At 41.2% G+C, this 21,434-nt stretch overlaps 1 protein-coding gene and 1 long non-coding RNA gene across 5 annotated transcripts in view; one reads left to right on the top strand and one right to left on the bottom strand.

Annotated features, from left to right (window-relative positions):
• INTU (inturned planar cell polarity protein) overlaps positions 1–20,863 on the bottom strand; it is a 109,780-nt gene extending 88,917 nt beyond the window's left edge. Inside the window, exons 1-2 of one of the 4 annotated variants that reach the window (XM_037897172.2) lie at positions 20,498–20,863; positions 7,030–7,622 (exon numbers count right to left, since the gene is read on the bottom strand). In XM_037897172.2, the coding sequence (XP_037753100.1) occupies positions 7,030–7,622; positions 20,498–20,610 (706 nt within the window). In that variant the 5' untranslated portion in view covers positions 20,611–20,863. Of the gene's footprint in view, positions 1–7,029; positions 7,623–12,294; positions 12,521–20,497 lie in introns of those variants that run through there. The other 3 variants (XM_027821611.3, XM_037897174.2, XM_043545544.1) reach the window with 3 other exon arrangements.
• LOC122465528 lies at positions 13,139–20,862 on the top strand. The gene is made up of 3 exons (XR_006290446.1): positions 13,139–13,276; positions 19,802–19,921; positions 20,736–20,862. It is a non-coding gene; the product is annotated as an uncharacterized LOC122465528 (long non-coding RNA).
• Positions 20,864–21,434: the final 571 nt, after the last annotated feature.

The following is a 21,434-nucleotide window of genomic DNA, read 5'->3' as shown; positions in this document are numbered from 1 at the left end:
AAACATTTGTATGCCCCTTTGACCACCATTCCACTGTACACTTTGACATAAATATTTGAAAATCCAGAAAAACATCCAAAAATATTTATAATAAATTTAAATTGGTAGTCTATTATTGTTTAACAGTGCAATTAAAATGGCAATTTTTTTTAATCGAGTTAATTTGTTGAGTTAACCATCAACTGCGATTAATTGACAGCCCTAGCTTTTATTGTTCAAATGCAGGAGGAAATTAATTGTTTAATAAGCATGATGGACCATATTTTCTCTACAATAGAAATTCTCTGTGCAAGGAAACCAACACCATCCTTCATTGGATCTCGGGAGTGAGAGGCAGAAATAAGATGAAGTTTCCCTTCCTTAGAGGACAAAACCTTAAAGATCAGTTTGCCATTAAAAGAGGACACAGGACTGTCTTCCAGCATAGCTTCTAGTGTTCATTCAGGCTTGGACAGGGACTGAGCATCTGCAATGTTACATGCAACTGATAATTATGACCCAGCTTTGCACTCTTTAGAATTACAGTAATCCTGAATGTACTTAGGCTATGTCTACACTACAGCCTTGCTGCTAAAAGGCACGCAGTGTAGCCATTGTTTGTCAGCAGGAGAGAGCTCTCCTGCCAACAAAATATTTCCACCCACAACGAGTAGTGTTTGCTTTGTCGGCAGGAGAGTGCTCCTGCCGACAAAGCACTGTTCATTCCAGAGCTTGTTGTCAGCAAAACCTTTGTCTGTCCGGGGGGTGTGTGTGTGTTTTTTTTTTTTTAAAAACACCCCTGAAAGACAATAGTTTTGTCATTCAGTTGCCAGTGTAGACTTAGCCTTAGTCTCTCTCGAGTTCTTATATCGTGTTACGAGACAAAAGTACCTTGTGTTCTGAGGGAGTAAAGGAAGCCATAAATGGCAATCAGATACCATGGTGATGAGTGCAGTAACAGAACGAATGGAAGTCAATAGGTGGATCAATACTAGAATGATTGTGTAGCTATAACACAGAAAGCACTGTGTAGTACTAAGAAACTAGGATGCCACAGTGTTAACCTTTCAGTCTCTGCAAGGATTTCCCTCCCCATGCATGCTTCTTCTAACCTTTCGGCCATTGTGAGACTTCCAGTAGCATCACTTAAGTAACACCCTTCCCACAAGATAGGGACACAGTTCTCTACTCTCTCTAATCAACTCAATTTGAAGAGAAGGAACCAATGATACTGGCATCTCCTATCACAAGCCTCATCTGCCTTTAGAGGCCAGTTTTTTCTTCAGCTTGTTTTGGTGGGCCTTTTAAAATCTGTATTAGCTCTTTTACAAGAACAGAAAAAACTGGAACAAGAAAAACTCAGCACTGGAGAAAAGAGAACGATGTACAGTTTTATAAAATTAAATGAATAATTAGACCACTTATCAGAAGATTTTATAAAATACTGAACATGTTCAAAGTTCCAAGTTTTGATCATCTTTACTAGAATTTTTGCAGGATCACCTCAATGTACAAAAGTCTACTTTAAAATGAGCTTTGTTTTGAAAGTACAGATTTGCATCTTTGCACCTCATGGACCTGCTCAAAACAAAAAGCTGAGTGTATGAGATTTCCTTTTGTATCTTGAGAAAAGGAAAAGATTGAGACTCAGTAACAAACACATGTTTCAACCAGCATCTCCAATAGAAAAGGAGACTCTTTACCTTATATCTCTACCTTCTTTACACATGCAACCAATAGGCATCCTAGACACAGAAATTAAGGAATGATGAGTCAGGCAGCAACTACTGAGTGTGTACGAAGAGTGCCATCAAACTAACTTACTCCATTACCCCCATCGAATACTAGAGAAGACCTATACTCATATGTCTCAACAAAGATAGCAAAGAATAGGGAAATGTTAGAAAAAGAGTGACACTGAACAGATACTAAATGGAGAATATAGTTAATAGTTTCTTGGAATGACTGATAAAGCAGAAAAAGTAGAACAAGATTATTCATGATCCTTAAGAATGAAGCTGGGCAAGCAAAAGTGGTTTTGCAAAAATATGAAAGGGCTTACATTTGCAAAGAGGATCTCAAATAAGAGCCATTACAAACACAATATACCTAGCTACTTGTTACTTTGAGCAGAAAAATAAAAAGTACATTCAGAGCAACAATGAAAAAAAACCCACAACTTTCTTGGACCAATGAAGACTGGAGGGGTTTGTTTGTTTGAATTCTGTCTGGGATGGTGAACTATGACATACCTCTGTGATGATTTGGGGATCTGGCTTTACAATTAGCGAATTCTGTGTGAGATTACGAACTTTGTATGTATCCTTATCAAGCTGCAAATTCCATTTTTAGTGTGGAAGCTAGTTGCTTTCTCTGTGCGCTTTGGTATTTCAGTCCAGCCTGGAGCAAAAGGGCAAACCAAAAAGGGTTGTTGACTTGAGTGCTCGATCATTGTAGAGTAACAGCTGTAGACAAAAGTGACTCCCAGCTAGGAGAATTGGTTTGTCAGGGGAGAGGTGACCTGACAACGAAGTCACCAGATCGGACTCAGCAGTCAACTGTTGAGGCTGACTAGGAAGTCATCTGACAAAGGAGAAAGGAAGGCTACAAAGGGCAGAAACTGCTCTATTCCTCTCTCTTTGGCCACTTCTCACCAACTTAAGATGAGAGAACCTGCTGCAGGAGACGAATGAGACAGAGGGGTGGACCCTATGTATTTGAACACAGATTGTCCCCCCAAGACTGCCAAGGTGCATGTAGTAGTAGTTTTTTTTTTTTTTTTTTTTTTTAAATGGATGGGTGTATTTCCTAGGTTATTAAATAAAGAGCAAAGTGTCACAGAACAAGTGTCTGTTATATGCTACACGTACCACGTGCCTCTTGAGAGAATCTGCAGCCCAGAAAGATTCTAGGAGAAGGGTTTATATAAGCTACTGGGGTATCCTGTGGGTGCTGGAAGTTGGGGCCTACTCAAGTAGCTTGAAGGGCTTCATTTCCATGAAGGAGTAAGAGAGTTAGTGCCCTGGAAATGTGCCAGACAGCGCACAAGGGAAGAAACAGTGCTGCAGCCTGCTAAGACCCAGGAAGGCTTAAAACACTTGGAGATCCAGATGTGCTAAGTGGCCAACTGAGGACTACTCAACTGGACCTGTCACAATATACAGAAAGATTTAGTTTTAGAACATCTTTTAGTAAATAGCTTAACAGACTTGGATAAAGTATTTTTGTTTTGGAAAACACACAAGGCTATTAGACAGCAAATTTTTGGTGCCAAAAATGGCGTATTTCTTCTCAGAATATAAAATGTAACCATGATTCTGACCATCTATATGGTTAAGTATTGCAAGAAAACTTATGACTTCCATATGCAACCTTTGATATTTTTAAATGTGTGGTGCACAAATAGATAAATGTTCAATCTAAGTGTTAAGATATCGTGATACAAATTTCAGAATGAACAGGACAAGATACCTTAAGACACTATTTTAAGGAACTATATAAAAAATTTCCATTAAAAAAGTTAAGTAAGTAACTGCCTTGTCCACCTTTTTTGTTAGCCCATTTGGTTGTAAAACAAAGTGCTTAATTTGCAGTATTAATCTGCAATATTATTAAACATTGACAGCTATTGAAATAGCTACCATACTTCTCATTGAGAATGGAATCTCAGAGCTGTACGAGATTACTTTAAATCATCAGGTATTCTGTCTGCCAGGGATACAAAACTAAAATCTATAGAGTTCTTATTTAGAAATCAAATTAGAAAATTAAATTAGATATGCCAAGTGTCCCAAGACTGTTACTAATATAGCCAAAGAATAGCACTTCAAAATGTTCATGTTCAGAGGGAAGAGTTGTTTAATGCCTGGTTCTCGAGGTTAAGACGACCAGCAAGATCACACCATGTTATACAGAGTAACAAATGCATATAGGCAAAGTAGTGTATTGTTCTGCAGGCCCTTATTGGTAAGAGATGAGAGAAGAAGAATTCTAGCAACATTGGTTAGCCTGAACCATACCATGTTGATTAGCTTAACAACTGATAAACTAGTAATTCTCGTGAGTATTTAGATCAACTTAAACTTGAAGTACATCTTAATAAAGAACTGCTCAATTCAGGACAGGATTCTTGAATCTCATCTTAAGCTTTTTCTTTTAAGTGATATTTTAGACCATAAGAAACTTGTATTTTTCTATTCTCTTCATATTAGTACCATCTATGTATCTAAAATTAAACTGCACTTCTGGTTTTAACCAGAGAGTTTGGGTGTACACTCAAAAGGCCTGGCTATCTTGCCGTCTGATATACAATACAGCAACGCTAAACCAGAAGGGTTTCTGACTGGAACAAACTAAATTAAAAGTGGTTTACAAAAAAAATTTAAGTTTTTGGGTTTTTAACTGTACATCCCTTATGCCAACTGCATTAAAATCCAAGCATTTAGTTTATGCAAAATATCTCTGGTGCTAGATACCACATACAGATTTCAGAGTACCCAATGTTCACTGCACATATATAATTTAGAGTATTTTTATATGTAAATTATACTTTTTATGCCACTTGGCACAGGATGTAGCACATTTTCCCTGTTCAAAGCAGAATGATGGCAGTATGCTTTAAAGTATTTTGTTTCCAACATGTAAAAATAAGGTTACATTGGTTGATGGTAGCTCAGGACATGTAATAAACTACCAGCCTCTGAGGTTTAAGTAACTGTTCCCATTTAAAACAAAACAAAGATTTCATTTCTCCACACCCTCTTAACATACTATTGCCTCCTTAGCTCTGTTAAGGATAAATGCAATACTGCTATACCTGCCATGGAAACAGAAACGGTTAAAGAGTTAATCTAATCTCCTAGGCCTGCTACTTGTCATAGTGATCTGCCTGTGTGCCCATTCTTGTAGACAAAAATCAGGAGAGAAAAGAATACTACTTTAACTGAGGACTAGTGGGACCAGATGTCCCAATTTTATAGACAGTCCTGATATTCAGGGTTTGTGTCTCATATAGGTGGCTATTACCCATTACCGCCTGTCCCTCTTTTTCACACTTGCTCTCTGGTCACCTTAACTGTGACCCAAGCGAAGGAATTACTTTGTAAGTGTGGTTGAAGGCATTTACAAACTGTTTGTTAATGAAATTTATGCATATAAACCGGGCCTATCAAGCTGAAGATACAGCCAGAATCTCCCTTCAAACTTATTTATATATTAACCCTTTCCCCTTTTGTGGAACAACTTGAAGGTTATTCATTTTTTACAAGGGAATATTATTTAATACTCTTATCCAAAACATGCACTCGTGAGTCAATGTGTGATCTGTCTTTATGTATACAATGTGGAATTTTCAAGAGTGCTTATGTGATTTGACTTTCAAATGGGACTTGTGCTCCTAAATTATTCAGGAGTTTTTGAAGATCCCATCCAGAGCATACATCTTCACTCTCTTCTTTCCAGAGAACAATCTTAAGGCTAATATCACCAGTCCTGTACAGATAAACAGTAGAGGCTTTGTGCAATATGTATCTTTTCTTAAAATACATTTAGACCTTTATACTTACAGATTGTTTCCCCTTGAGCATTTAAGGTAATTGCAGAGTTTCTACCAAGACCCTGTAAAATGGTAGCCTAAGACTTTCATTTCCACACCTCCCCCTAATGCTTCCCTTACCCAACATGCTTCCCTCCCACACTTTAATTTAGTTTCAGAATACACACATATACATACATTTCAAAGCTTCATACTTTGGAGCACACAGTGATTGTCTTATTGGATTACCCCAAAATGGCCACAGGGATAACTGCATCTCTGATCCCTTTGTAGTCTCCTTGAGGGCACTCCTGCTCAGATCTCAGGCCCCTTTTTCAGAGTGGGAATTCATGTCCTTCTCCCTCCAGAATGTGGATTTAGGCTGTAATTTCCTTGCAAGTTACAGTTAGGGTTGCCAGTCCTCCAGAACTGTCCTGGAGTCTCCAGGAATAAAAGATTAATCTTTAATTAAAGACTATGTCATGCGATGAAACCTCCAGGAATACATCAACGAAAATTGGGAACCCTAATTACAGTGCTTCTCCAAGCAAGTCTTACTTTAGTCCAGCACCTGCAGTTCTACTATCTACCAGAAACTATGACAGGTTTACCAGTGACCAATCAATTTTCACAAACCACAGTACATTTATGTAGGACAAAAAGATTACACAGAAGAAATGTATTACAAAACCAAAAGTCGACATGCAGGCTAATTTCACCAGGCACTACTTATCATCTGCATGGAATTCTCGTAGGCCCATACACTAGTTTATCAGTTCTTTGTTCCACAGTACCTCACTCTGAATCAGCTCAGGCTGATCCTTTTCACAGTTTGGGGCCTTTGTTTGCTGCTCCTCTTGAAACCAGTCAAAACTAGTATACACAGGCCCACTCCAACCATGTTACACCTACAGACTTCTTCAACTGCTGAGAGAGTTGCATTAATTTCCCCCAGTGATCCAAGACCCAACAGAAAACCATAGCAGCATGCCAGGAGCACAAAGATACATTCATTGCTTGTTGGTAATCTATGAATAGCCTATGTGCCTGTAGCTCAGTGTGGATACAAATTTTAATAAAAACATTGGATTTGTTTATTGAAATCCACTTTTTTTTTTTTTTCAAATTACAATGTTTTTCTTTTAGAAGATAAATTTGTTTAAAATGAAAGCTGAATTTAATATAAAATTTGTTGGGTCCTAAACTTATTATAAGATAGCTGTAAATGTGAATCATATTTTGATAAGAGAAGTTTATGTATCCAAAACATATGGCTTTTTTGTTTAATAAAAATAAGTTATATATGCTGTTTTGTGTTCAACTAAATTCCAGTTACAGTAGAACCTCAGTTATGAGCTGACGAGCTCAAACAGATTTAAAATCTCAGAAATATTTAAGTTATCCCTCTACTGAAAATGCTTGTTAGTCTAGGTTTTGCTACAGTTTGAAGGGTAAATTAGTATCTGTATTGGTTTTAATGGGAGTAAGCACATGTCAGTGTTCATTGGGTTACTTACCAATCAAGATTTGACCTGTTTTTATGGCTGAGCTGCCTGGGACCAAGCCATGCACTACAAGCTTCTCTTCATTGATCCCTTTGTTGCTTCTGTCTTGTTCTCCTTGCTTTTCAGCTCTCCTGCTGCTCCATGAAGACTGATGAACAATCCCTACCAGTGCCTCCAGAAGCTTGAGTTTTCCCCCTGCTCCAGCATTGGGTAGTCTTTTTGGATTTACATAGACACAAACATCCTTGTACCGTTGCTGGACTATGACTCCCACCTTCTGAGTGGATTGGTGTTTCAGTATGGAGGTTGGGCCGGAAGGATGCCCATCACTACCACCAGTTCCTTTCTTACCAGAATGCTTTCGTAAAAGGCTTTTCTTTTTTAAAATTTTGGTGATTTTTTTTAGTCTGGGTTCATACTTTCTTTCTTTTCGTGATCCCTCTTGAATAACCTCAGCTTCATTTTCACGGAACCTGACATGATTCCCTGCAGGCACCTCCGAAGAGATGTCTTGAAGAAGAGTTTCTTCTTCACCTTCACTCAGTTCTAGATAAAATAATTCCCCATTTTTCTGCACACTGTCCAACCATTCAGGCTCAAGGTCGCTGAGAGAGAGAGAGAGAGAATTAAATGCTAATGCAGACAAGGAAGACAGCAATACCAACTACATTTGTTTACTTCGGGGAGGGGGTGAGAAAAAGTCTGCCTCTTGAAATTCTATGGCGTTGGTGCTCTAGATCATGTTGAATACAAAAATCCTTACAGGGAGAAAGGAATAAAAAAAAGTGGGCAGTGGGGGGCAGAAAACCACAACTGCCCTTCTAGAGTCTGAAGTAGCTTTTCATAGTGTCTTACTGTTCATCGATTGCAAAAGCATCATTCACAGAAGCCAATTTCACTGAACTGTTCCTTTCAAAGCCATGTCTAAATAAGTAACCATTATCCATCAGAGTGAGGGATTTTCTTTTAGTCAAACAAGAATGACATCCTGTCCATTCTCTCCCATGTTCATCCCTTAAGCCATCAGAAAGAACAGTTGTATTGATGGCATTTATGAACAGCATACAAATAAAAACTGAGTTAGTAAAGTGTACTATAGCAATAAAAGAGAACAGACTATTAATGCTTTGTTTATGGGTAGATTTCCACCTCCCTTCCCTATCCCAACTGGGTTTATTTTTAAGTGTCAATAAAATAAGCTTCCATTTAGAACTGATAACAGTACAATCTTAGTTCCACAGTCAGTCTAAATTAAATTAATTATTACTCTTATGGTAATATAGGTTTCCATGGGTTTAGGTGAGTAAAGCACATTATATACAGTCAGCTATATAACTGAAGGTTTAAGGGACAATTGAGGTGACTCCATCTGGACAGATTTCCGATAGAATGCTTATGAAGGAACTCCATGATGCTGTTTTTCCTTCCTGAGACCCCATGAGAGCCATTCTGAGGGAGATTCACAGTTTTGGTTACTTAGGGCTAGTCTACACTGGCAACGCTAAAGCGCTGCCATGGCAGAGCTTTAACATGGCTTGTGTAGTCACAGCAGAGCGCTGGGGGAGAGAGAGAGAGAGAGAACTCTCCCAGCAGTCTAAAAAACTCACCTTCACGAGAGACGTAGCTCCCAGTGCTGGTGCACTGTTTACATTGGCACTTTACAGTGCTGAAATTTGCTGCGCTCAGGGCGGCATTTTTTCACCCCCCTGAGCGAGAAAGTTGCAGCGCTGTGAAGTGCCAGCGTAGACAAGCCCTTAGATTGTAACGTCTTGGAAGCAGGGAATATATTTTTTCTGTGTTTGTACAGCCCCCTACCCTAATGGGGTCCTAGCCCATAGCTGGACTCCTAATTGCTAATATAAATAACTTGGTGGCAGAAGGAGTCATTCTGCACAGCATTCGCCATCTGTAGTCAAACAAACATCTGCACACAAGTTCATGCTGCTTGGGGGAAAAATTAACTGAGTCTCCATGTCTTTCCCACCCTCATACCCCCAGCTTCCACAGGAACACTGCAACTGGGGAGGGAGTAGCAAGCAGAGCAGCAGCACAGAGGGATCAAATTTGTATAGGCCTGGGAGTTTCCTTCCCCATGGATCTGCAAGATGATGGGGCCACACGACCTACACAGCCTCACCCATCCACTAAGGTTCTTCCTTCCTGGGTAAAGATTTGAAAAAAACTGTATAAGCTGAACATAGGAAGTTATTCTTCCTCCCCCGCAATATAATATGGCCTCAAGAAATGAAATTTGTTAGAGAAGTAGGCATGAACATGAATGTCCTTGGTTCATTAGTAGGGATTTTGACACTGAAGTAGTTGGGACAATATACTGATTAGAGCAGGATATCAGTTTTCATACAAATTTACACTTTGAAACCTATGAATTACATCTAACTAGCATTGCTGTGCTTTCAGAGTCAGCTACAAAACGTCTGTCCAGGTTTCTTGGTAAAAATATGAATAAAGATGTACTAGAATGGATGGATGTATAATCCGTGCTCTGATCTTACAGCCAAACAAAAAACTTTGAAAACAACAGAGGCAGACAGAAATAGGACTGCTTTTAAAAATAGTCTGTATTCTAAAATTACAAATTAAGAACATAGGTCAGCTATGCAACATAGTGAAGTACTTCAACCTCCAACCATTAGTCCACATGATACTGTGCAAAAACTAACTTTATCTTCACTAGTTGTTCTCTTCTCCCTCTGCTGAAACCAAATCTAGAACTATTATAGAAATATTTCCAATAATTGTCTAGCCACACACATATTTGTTACTTTCTAGACAAAAAGAAATCTATACTAACAGATTAAGGTTTTAACAGAATTTTACCCACACAATGACAAATGGGGAAAGGAGAAAAGAAGTCCCAGAGGTTTTTAGTGCATATGAATCACAACCAAAACATGGCAACTACAGCTGGTATGGAATTTCCTGATGAAACAGGTTTTTGGCAGAAAATGCCAATTTGTTGAAATGTTTTGTGGAAATGTGTTGTTTTTGATAAACTTCTTATGAAACAGACAGGGTTTCCTCAGAACCCTGCCTCGTTTTCTGCCAGCTTGCCTGGTGGGCTGCTGGGGAGACGAGTACCCAGGGCTTTTAGGATCTATGCTGAAGAGCTGGGGAGCCCTGGCTCTGCAGCAGGGAGCCTGGAAGCTCCAAGAACTCCAGCTTGAAAAAGGCTCTCAGTGCTTCCAGGCTGATTGCCGCCGAGCCATGAGCTCTGGCTCCCAAACTCTGATGTGGCCTGTCGCGGAGATGGATTAACTAAGCTGATGGGAGAGGCTCGCTCCTGTTGGCTCAGAGCAGTGGTGGGCTGTGTGCAGGCCGCAGGTTGCCCACCAGTGGCTTATAGCATCTTCATTAAAGCACTACAGGGGCACAACTACATCAGCGAAGCTGCACTGATGCAGCACTTTAAGCTTAGACCTGCCCTTAGTTACAAGATGGTCATCTGCAGGGAACAGGATTTGCCTCCAGAAGAAGCATACACTGCTTCTATGCATCTCATTAGAGTGTTAACTGTGAATCTTACTGATGTTTCTGGAAGAGAAGAAATCCTACACATACTTCCAGACCATACTGTAGTAGCAGAACTACTCCAGCCTTAAGCTAAAATAGTCACTAAAACAGAGGCTGGAGTAGTATAATCAAAAGGAAGGTTAGACAACAGTAGCAAGGATATTTCAGGATTCTGATGCCAGGGAAAGGATCAGGACGCAGGTTAGCTGTGCAGAAGTAACAGGTTTCTGTAGATTTCAAGGTGTTTGCTACTTTTGTGAACTGAGGCCCTTACTCATTCCACCAAACATAGCAAGGAGTCACAGAAAACTCAAGCCACATTTACACTGCGGAACTGTACAGGCACATCATGTCTACACTACAAATTTATGTTGACCTAACTTATGTCAGCATACAGCCATCACAGTTATTAAATCGCTTGTGTCACACACACGTGGCTCCTTGTGTTCATGGTGTGCATCCTCACCAGAAGTACTTGTATCAACTGTATTGTCAGTGTGGGACATTATGAGGCGGCTCCTCAAAGCCAGTAACAGTCGATGTAAGCCACGAAGTGTCTACACTGACATTGCATTGATCATGACTGTATGTCACTCAGGAAGGTGAGGTTACTAAATCAGCACTCACTTACATCACCGGGAGTCAAATTAAGTGAAGACACTCTCACAGCTAGGTTGATGCAAGGCAGCTTAAATCGACCTAACCTTGTAGTGTACACTAGGCCACAGTCTACATCAAACAATAGTAGCTAAGTCAACAGAGGCATTTTTTCATCAATCTAGCTGCATCTACACTGGGGTTAGGTCAGCATGGCTACAGAGTTCAGGCATGTGGATTTTTCACATACCTGTGATGTAGCTACGTCGACCTAAATTTTAAGTGTAGACCGGGCTTTACCCTACCACCAGCATAAAATGAACAATGTTTTGGAAACAGAGTAAAAAATAAATAAATCAGTTTTCTGCCCAAAACTTGGGGAAGGGGGGAATCAACATGTTTTATGTTTTAGCTAGGGGAACTGTGTAACCCTAAAATAACAAAAGGTGTAGCCATCTGAAATTAACAGAAGCTCCTAGGAGCAAATTACACCACTTATCTAGGTATCTAAATATGGACTTAAGAGCCTAACTTTAGGTTTTCAGATCCCAGCTGCCACAATCTACGGAAATGCATAATACTTGGCACATCCATATTTATGCACAAATAGTTATTTTAAACGTAATATTTGTAACAGTTTTGTTATTACAGTTAAACAGCCAAGTCCCCTTCTGGGAGCTATTTAAATTATTAATAAGACTAACAGAAATTGACTAACTGAACCTCCCTATATTGACTCAAACATAAGGGCTGAAACTGTCCTGAGACCATTTCCCCTTTTACAGTACCTTCCGCCCCAAAGTACTTTCTGACAGGACACCAGTGCAGGAGGTCCTTCCTATCCCTTTTCTACGGTGGGAAACAGAGGCACAGAGAGTGAAGCTATTTGCCCGAGTTCTCACAGCTGAAGAGTGGAAAAGGGGAGCGTGAAATCCAAGCGCTCCTGAATGGAGCTGGGCGTCAGGAGCCTTAGGATGCCGAGGTGCGCTGTCTCACACCTGGCGCCCTGGACGCCAGCCAGCCTGGCTGGCTGCAGCGCCTGACCCCAGGGGACGGCGCACGCTGGCCAGATCTGAGTCCTTCCCTCCCGAGGGCCAGAGAACACGGTCACTCTCTGCCCCAGGCCCACGGGGGTGGGGGCGCCCTTACTCAGAGCCCCCGGAGAACGATGCAGAGCAGGAGCCGGTCTCGCTGCTGTCGTCGCCGCAGCCCACAGCTTCTTCCCCCTCCTGCCGCGGCGCCAGCTCCCGGGGCATCTCGAGGGACAGCGGCTCTTCCATGGCGGGGGGGGGGAGGGGGCGATGTCACCTCACCACTACGGAGCCCAGCAGCCCCCAGCCGCCATGATACCAACCCCCGGAAGCACGAGGGGGGCACGTGATGCCCGCCCCGCCCTTCTATTGGTGCCGCCGGCCGGGTGCCATGGAGACGGGAGAAGCCCTGTTGAGAGAGAGAGGCCGGTGGCGGCGAGGCAGCTCCTGCTGCAGCAGCGACCGGGTAGCGCCGGCGGGTTCGGGCTCCTACCTGCCTGAGCGCCTCCCCACCCCCCGGCCCCGCAGCAGGCGGCACAGGGTCCGGGACTGCGGAACAGCGCGGGGGGCTCCCCGTAGGCGCGGGCTCCGACCCGGCCTCAGCCCGGGAGCGCTCCCGCCGGGCGCTGTGCGATCAGTAGAGGCGCGGGCAGCCGGGGCCGGAGCGACAGACACAACCCCTGTGCCCTGATGGCGCCTGTGGCCGCATGCGAGGGCGTGGGTACCGATTCCCATCTCCCCAGCCCACGGCTCAGCCTGACGAGCGGACTGCACCTTCGTTTGCGAGGGATCAGGCAGAAAAGCGTGGGATAGACCCCGGCACCAGCCGTGAAAAGACTCATGGCTGAGGTGCATTTCACACTATACTAATAAGCCCTAGCTCTTATCCAAGGCTTTTCACCAGTCGATCTCTTACCGCTTTGCAAAAGGAGTCAGTATTGTTATCCCCACTTTACTGGTAGGGAAACTGAGGCACGGTGATTTGCCTAAAGTCACCCAGCAGAACTGGTGACAGAACCAAGAACAGAACCTAGGTGTTTTGAGTCTCTGCTCACTTTCTAGCCACCAGGCCCCACTCCCTGCCCCAGAACTGAACTAAGGTAAGACTAAGGTAAAACAGAAGCTGAACATAACCTTCTGGGTTTATTTCCAGTAGTGATTCCCCATTACACCTGCTATCCCAAAAGCAAGCATGTGTTCAAATACAACCAATATCTGGGATTAACTGATGGCTTGCTTATTGCTAGGAGGCACATAATACATCAATATGGTTGACTCAGTAGACGAAAATGTTTACCTGGAATCAGCTTTAATTTTACAAATTGCTTCATGTGAAATTATAGTTTTCAAAAAACAAACAAACAAAATGAAAAGGGTCACTTTGGGATGTTCATGTGGCCTGTAACAGTTTTCAAACATTTTTGGGATCCAGCTCATTTTTAAGGAACTCTAAACCTTTCCCAAACCATAGATCTTGTTCCAGTAATAGAAAAAAAAGCAGATGTTAAAACCCTGAAATTATTTTCGATTCAGATCTAATGCAATTACTAGTTAATAATGTACTTTAAAGCCCTATCCACACTACAGCTTTGAATTTTCTTTGTAACACATTACTGGTATGGGGAGTCCGATGGCACCTTAAAGACAAACAGATTTATTTGGGCATGGGTTTTTTTACCCACGAACTGAAGAAGTGGGTTTTTTACCCATGAAAGCTTATACCCAAATAAATCTGTTTGTCTTTAACGTGCCACCGGACTCCTTGTTGTTTTTGTGGATACAGACTAACATAGCTACCCCTCTGATTACTGGTATGGTTAGCTGTAAACATGGTTCAGGTCTACACACTACAAGGTTAAAGTTTATTGATTAGTTGCCACAGCAGCAGTTTAACCTTTGGCAAAGGCTTTGGCTGGTTCATGGTAGTTTTTCATTATAGCCTTATCTAGATTAGAATTTAAGAAGTGTAGACAAAACTACTGCCTTTAACCTGCTAGATTGGCTGAGTTGAAGCCTTGGGGAAATCCTAGGCTTTGAATTGACCAATTTAGCACCTGTTAAAAGCAGTGTGCCATTACAGTATACTTAAAATGTGCTAGTTAGCATGTGAAAGTTAACATGTTAATATCACAACTTTAAATCCCAGTTCAGACAATGCATGAGGCCTTTTATTAGGAGGGGAAAAAAGGGTGTTTTTAACATGTTAGCTAATTGTTGAAATTCCATTGCAGACAAGGCAAGTTGTAGTTTTAACATGTTATCTGGCTGAGTTTCAGTAATCTAAAATTCTCTGAACACATCAGTATAGTAGTGGATAAAGGAGAACTAGCTGACAATTTATTGAGAATTCCAAAAGGCCTTTGACAAGGTCCTGCACAAGAGGCTCCTAAAGAAGCTAAGTAGGCACTTGGTGAGAAGCAAAATCATCACCATATATCAAAAACTGGCTTGGAGACAGAAAGTGTGGGATTAAATAGACAGTTTCCACCATGGCAAAAAAAGGTTAACAGCAGGGTGCCTCAAGGTTTCATACATTTATTAAATGATCTGAAAGGGGGGTGAGTAGTGAGGTAGTAAGTTTGCAGATGACACAAAGTTATTTAGGTTAGTCTGAACCACAGAGGAGTGAAGAACTTCAGAGACCTAAATGAGCAACACATTGTAAATGAAATTCAATGTTAACAAGTGCAGAGTGATACACATCAGAGGAAAAAAATTAAGGCATCCAACAGGGTTCTATCAACTCAAAAGCTGGGTGTCACAGTAGACAGTTCAATGAAAACCTATGCTGGATGCACAGCTACAGTCAATAAATGCAACAGGATGTTAGGGTACATGCAGAATGGGATGGAAAATACTTGTTGGAACATTTCTAAAACTGTGGAATTTATCTGTGTTCTGAAGATCTAGACGTTACACTGCTGGAGCTTGTTGCAGTAGGTGTAAGATTCTAGTGTGAAACTTCCGTACTTGAGACAGTCTCAGAAAATGTTAACTAGTGAACAAAGGATTCCAAGTGAATTAACAGACAAAGGAGTGCTTTGGACACATGTCCTTAGCTACACAACTAACTTTTCAACTGGAACTATTACAGAAATCTCAGACTAGAATTTTGTGGTCCCTCTGAAGTAGGCTCTAGGCAAGAGTTTTACTTTTAGGAGCAAAAGCACAAGCCTGTTATCTACTGAATGCAAGTATATGGGTTTAGTCATACAACTCCATCCACATATAGGGAAGGATACATGTATATATGCTCTTATGGAAGAAAATAAGAGAAAATTAAGAAAACATAGTAGTACAAAAAACCCTAATTGTTCCATTCAGCTTCAGGATAGGAAGTGATAGGCTTTTCCTATCTTAGGTGACATAAAAATTTCACTCAAAGTATACCAATCTTAATGGTGGAGAATTCTTAAACAAATTCAGACCTATGACTTCTATTTTAGACTAGCAATTGGTAATTTTAAGACATGGCATAAAGGCAAGATATACTCTGACTTGCCTTCTTTTATTACTTCCAAAGAAGCAAGAGGGGAAACTCTCCCACCCCAACTCCTCAAGCAATTCACCTCCTCAAAACAAAACAGTTTGGATAAACAGGAGACACACGAACGCCTCCAAATTACCCAATGTCTAGTGATTTTCTAAATGGAATATTACACAAGAAATCAGGATTTAATAATGAGATGGAGGTGAGATATTCAATCCCTCCCTGCTTAATTCCATTTATATTTGCTAGCACCTTTAATGCAGTGAACAGCACATGAAAATGTCTCTGTTGAGAAGTGATAGTCTATGCCAGATGGTTCCGTTATGTTAAATTTCACTGAGTTCAAGGGTCGGTTAATTGTTTCCAGTTGTTAATTCAACAAGTGAGAAGTACAGGCTTCCCCCTGCAAAAGAAGGAAAGCCCATGTTCTGCTGTTTTACAGGGTTAACCGTATTAGGGAGCAAAGCACCATAGAACATTGGTCTACTGAAAGCAGTAGTGGCAAATCTCCCAAGTATGTTTTCTGAAACATTTATGACTTTTGCTGCTGTGGAAACAACCAAGGAAAGGCACTGTCTCTCACAGCAGGATGTTTTTTGAATAAAGACAGAATTTCCCATAAGATCTCTGTAGAAGGGAAAACCCTGCCACCATTCCCTATACAGAAAAATTACAAGCAGCTTTGAAATAATCATTCATATGGAAGACCCTTTATATTTAACATGATTAGCTGGACTGGAAGTCTTGACTTGGAAGTCTAGTGAACCTTCTCTCCAGTGCTTCCTGCATTAACAACAAACAGATGGCAAGAGTTCTGCCACAGGCTGTCATTGGTACTGATATAATAACTATCTCCTATTAGACAACTGGTTAATGCATTACTTTATATAAATGAAAATAGAGATAGTTATTGACTAAATTGAAAATTAAACTATTCCTTTTGAGTATTATTTTCTCCACTAAGAAAAGGAGTACTTGTGGCACCTTAGAGACTAACAAATTTATTTTCTCCACTGTTATTCATTGGTAATTGGCTCTTCCAATGGGAAGTTGCAAAAGGAAAGTCTGGCATTTGCAGAATGTGTGTTCTCTTTTGTAGTAGAAGGATAAAGACTGGTTGTTTTGCTTTTATAAATATGGAAGTGCCCTCACTCTCTTATAGCACAGTCTAGTCTTGTTGTGTCAAAAGGCCCAATCTTAACACCTTATCTAGGAACCATGATTAAACATAATTTGCTAGAAAGATGCCAGCATGATTTCTTTGGCTACTGTAGACAAGACACAGGCCTGGGTCTTGGGTGTGGCTGAATTCCGCTCCATGCAGGACTGAAAGTGATGACATGGTGGCTGCATGCCACCTTTGCACCTCCTGTATTTGGGGCCAGCCAGGGTTGCTTTAACTCATGACTGTTACTTATGAGCCTGAAGGACCATTGCAGGAATAGCTAGAGCTCAGAGAGTTTTCAGCTACACCCTTTCCCCTCCATCTACACCCCCAATGTCAGAGGCTGGGGGGGATTGAGGGGGGAACTGTTGCATAGATCTGTTGTGCTGCTGGCTCTATACCATGTAGAGATTCCCTCAAGCTAGGACAATTTCCTGGTGGCTGGATCTGCCAGCTCTATGTCCCCTTTACATAGTATAGCCAGCATAAATAGACCACAGCAAACAATGAATGTGCTTTGACTACAACAGAATGTGCCTTTCTTAACTGCCAACACTTAACAACATTTTATATGGTCCCCAGCTTTCTCCCTCTCCCCCATTTTCCACTGGACTTTGAAGTTACAAGTTTTGTTTCTTTAAAGATGAGGGAGAAGACATAAGTAAAAGCAGCAAAAAAAATCTTGTAACATCTGAAATTCAGGTCTGTTCTACTTGTTTTTCTCCTGGAAGACTCTATGGTCAACTAGAGAACTAGTAGGAATATGATATTATAAATACCAAGCAAGTAAAACCACAGTGGAGCAGGGAAGTGATTTTCATTTTAGTTTAAGATTCTGTTTGTTTTTGTTAACGCCTACTTTGCTCAAATAACTGAAACAAAGTTGGAAGAAAAAACAACAACCCTCTTTTGTTAAAGATTCACTACCCTGGCCCTTTCAATGTAGGGGTACATTTGTGTTCTCCAAGGGACATCTTCAGCAAAACAGGAAAGGGAAGACATACAAATATGAAAAAAAATGTAAGGTTAAAAACAAACAGAAAAAAAGCTTGTGTTTGAAAGGTGAGTGGCATGGACTTTCAGGTCTTTAATACTTTATAAAAGCAAAGAAACAAGCATCATAAAACCTTTTGTTCACAACTTTGCTGCTAGTATTGTGTCGGGACAGTTTACTTCAAGGCAAGGTGAATTTAACAGGGGAACTGTGTTCATTTTAAATTAGTGTATTTATATTAAGATAACCTAAAGCCAGAGTGAAGGCTGCCTTTGTGACAGAAAATAATAGAAAGTTTGAGGAAAACGCCTTCAGGTTTGCAAATACCACATACAAAATAAGTAAATGCAGATTTCACCTTTTTTTTTGCCTCTTTCCCTTTCCTCTCTCATTGGTGTCCTCAGTGAAGTAAGAGGTAAGAAGAACAACAAAATTTTGGAAGACAGATATGAAAAAAAATCAGGAAGACCACACCAACCTATGTGACTCCTTTGGGGGAGTATTTTATTGAGACACCAACTACTTTAATTTCCAGCAACCATTGCCTATTAGCATTTAAAGTAGTAATAATTTGAAATCGTTATTTTCCACAACTTGCTTTTTTTTGGGTTAAATTCCACAGCCTTTATTAGGATCACTTAGTTATGGCATATAGGTTAAGCACAAAGGATATAGTGATTCTTTGCAGTCAGTCAAAATGCAAATGTAAGTACAAATAGTACTCCAGTGCATGGAAAGTAAATTAAAATAAGAAATACTACTGGGCAGCATTTTGCTACTGTGGCTTAAAAAAACCCACAATACCCACTCAGCTTTACAGTCACTGACAAATGCATCCATACCGTTCAGATTTCAGAGGGTCCCCAGTCGCATATGGGAGCATTTATCTGTAATTCAGATAAAGTTGCTTCACAATGCGATATGAGGGCAGATCTATTCCAGAATTCCCTATCTACTTATTTCCAGGGTAGTATTTGTCTCTATTTTCATAGCTACAATTTTGTAGATATTGATTTTAAACTTTTTTCAGTTGCATAGATTTGTCTTTTGGGCTACAGAGCTGCTGTATTAATAATTAGGTTTCAGTAGCTATATCTATTTGGAGCTGGCACTGTCATGACAGATTGTAGCATTTCATTTGCAATAGCAAATAAAGTCATTGAGCAGAAAGTGTGTTTTGAGAAACAGATGCTCTATTAGACACAGGCTACTTATGAGCTTTTATTAAATACTGCTCAATAGAATCATTTTCCTATTGTAACGTGTGGTTTAGTCAAGAGCCTTTTCTAGTTAGTGCTGGGAAATGCTCTTTGGAATCTCTTTTAGCGTCCTTTCTTTACGGGCCCCTTTGATAAGGTCTCATTGTAAGTGCTTCTTTTGGGAAAACTGGAAAATCGCATGTTAGGGATGGTGAGAGCGGGGGGCGGGGAAGGGGGAAAAGAAGCAATTTCTTTTCAACGTTCCTCCTGCACTCTCACTTAAAAGGTGCAGACGATTTCCCATCTGGCATAGCTTTGTGCTTTTTTTTTTTTTAAAGCAAAAAAATTCAAGATGATCATGTAAGTGATTCCTCTTGTCCCCCTCCCCGCCAACATTTCTATTAAGTGTAAGCCTGTATATTGCCCCGGAATCCCTTAAATTGTATTGCTTAGATTTTTATAGTACCCTTACAAAGTGTATCAATACAGCGTTCCTTCCATCTCTATGTGGCAACTACAGGAAATGCCAGTACCCTTAAAACAGGGAGCTAAACAAAAGAATGATTAATTATTCTAAAATCAGCCAGCCCTTTTATTTAGTTTTAGCATTAAGAAGGTAAAAATTCTTCCCATCCTCTTGGTTACCTGACACAAACAGCCCCGGCTCAATATTCTCTGCATCCAATCCATTTTACCCCCATGTCTCCGAATCGCACAGCTCCTATAATGCTTAGAAAGTTTGGGTTTCTTATCGAGCATGTTTCTTTTGTATGTCAGACATTAAACATTTCCCCACCCTCGACTGAATAACAGAAAAAGGGGGAAACAGCACATTCTCATTTCCTGTCTGAACAACAAAAGACTCTCTGCCCACAAATCACCCTCCTGGAGAAAGCGGTAAGTTAATAACTGCATCTCCCAGTTTTAATGTTTTCCTTGTTCTGAGAGCGGTAGTAGTTACTGCACTGAACTGCTGCCTCTTGTAAGTATCAAGTGTCTGTTACAACACAGCCAGAGCGTGCCATGCACAGGAGTAGGGTCTGTAAACTAAGCAATGAGCACAGGGAGAGATGATCTCTTTCTTTACCTTTCTCTATAACGGAAGCTCGTTGCTGAGGGTGTCACACAGTAGTTCTTAGCCCTTCCAGATTTTTTTTAAGTTTAGCATACCCCTTTCCGGGGTGCCTACAGAGCTGGGGTTGGAGAAGTTCCCTTTATCACAGCATATTAGTGGAATTACAGGAGATCCTATTGCCTGTGTGTGTACGGGGGTCAGAGGGGACTTCAGATCCGGCTGCTCCTGTCCCAGAGGAAGCAGCTAGAAAACAAGTGGAAAACAAGAATTGCCAATGCCTTTAGTCACATTAAAAAACAAAACAGCTCTTCACGAGTCTGAACTGAGTGCCTGGTGGGAAAGGGAGGGTCTGTGAGCTCCCTCGCCTGCCTTTCAGTTCCCCTCCCCCTCACACTAACCTGTGCAGCAGGATACTTTGCACTGAGTCCAGATCCTCCAGATTCCTGGTGACAGGTCTCGGGATGCTGTACCTGCCAACGCTGAACATGCTGCACAGGAAAGGCCACTTCATTGCAGACACAGAACTGCCCGCCAGGTTTCACGCAAGCCCCTCTCCCCAAGTGCTAGTGATCAGTTGCATGACTGCACCGGTACGGGTTAGCTATTTCAGAGCAATGAGCAAGCTTGTCATTTCAGGAGAAGCAGAGAGGAAGGATTGAATGTTCCCTCGGAGCAATTCTTCTGTGATCCAAAGAAAACATGAGTCGAACAGCTTCTGCCTCCAGAGAGCAGGAGAATCTCTCCTCCTTCTCCCAAAAGCCGATGCTTGCAGATACCAGCGCTCACTTAAGAGCTTTCCTGAATGTTTCGAGGAAGGGCCCGGTGTCTACCTGAAGGAGAGAGTCACTTGCGGCTGAGGCTACTGCTCCAACCTCCAAGGCAAACTTTTAATCTGCAGATGAAACTTCGAAGGCAATTCAAACCGAGCAGGTGGGAGCTGTTCAATTCTCCTGCTTCCTCTCGGACTTCCCCTGGTCCTAAAGTCCTCCATGCATCGTCTGCTAGGGATCAAGGTGACTTTTGAGGGTCAGAGTCCAAAACGGCTGGGCTGGAATCAATTATTTGTTCCATGAAAAAAAGGGTACTAACTTTTAGGTTCTAAGGACATAATGACCCCTTATCTTCCGAATCCTGTGAACCAAAAAGGAACTGAAATTATGAACTGCTTCACAGTCTGTTGTCAGCTATAGCAACAGGCCTCCCTTGTAAAGTAGCCAGGAATTGAAGAATGCTGTTAATATGGTATGATGCTGCTGTCAGTCTATCCCCCCCAAACGAAAAAATAGATATGGGCCTGTGGAAATGAACTCAAGTTTTGTATAAAGGAAAACAATT

This window comes from Chelonia mydas, chromosome 4 (genome assembly GCF_015237465.2).
Source record: "Chelonia mydas isolate rCheMyd1 chromosome 4, rCheMyd1.pri.v2, whole genome shotgun sequence".
NCBI lineage: Eukaryota > Metazoa > Chordata > Testudines > Cheloniidae > Chelonia > Chelonia mydas.
The sequence above is the reverse complement of the archived record's forward strand: the minus strand, read 5'-3'. Positions and strand labels throughout refer to the sequence as shown.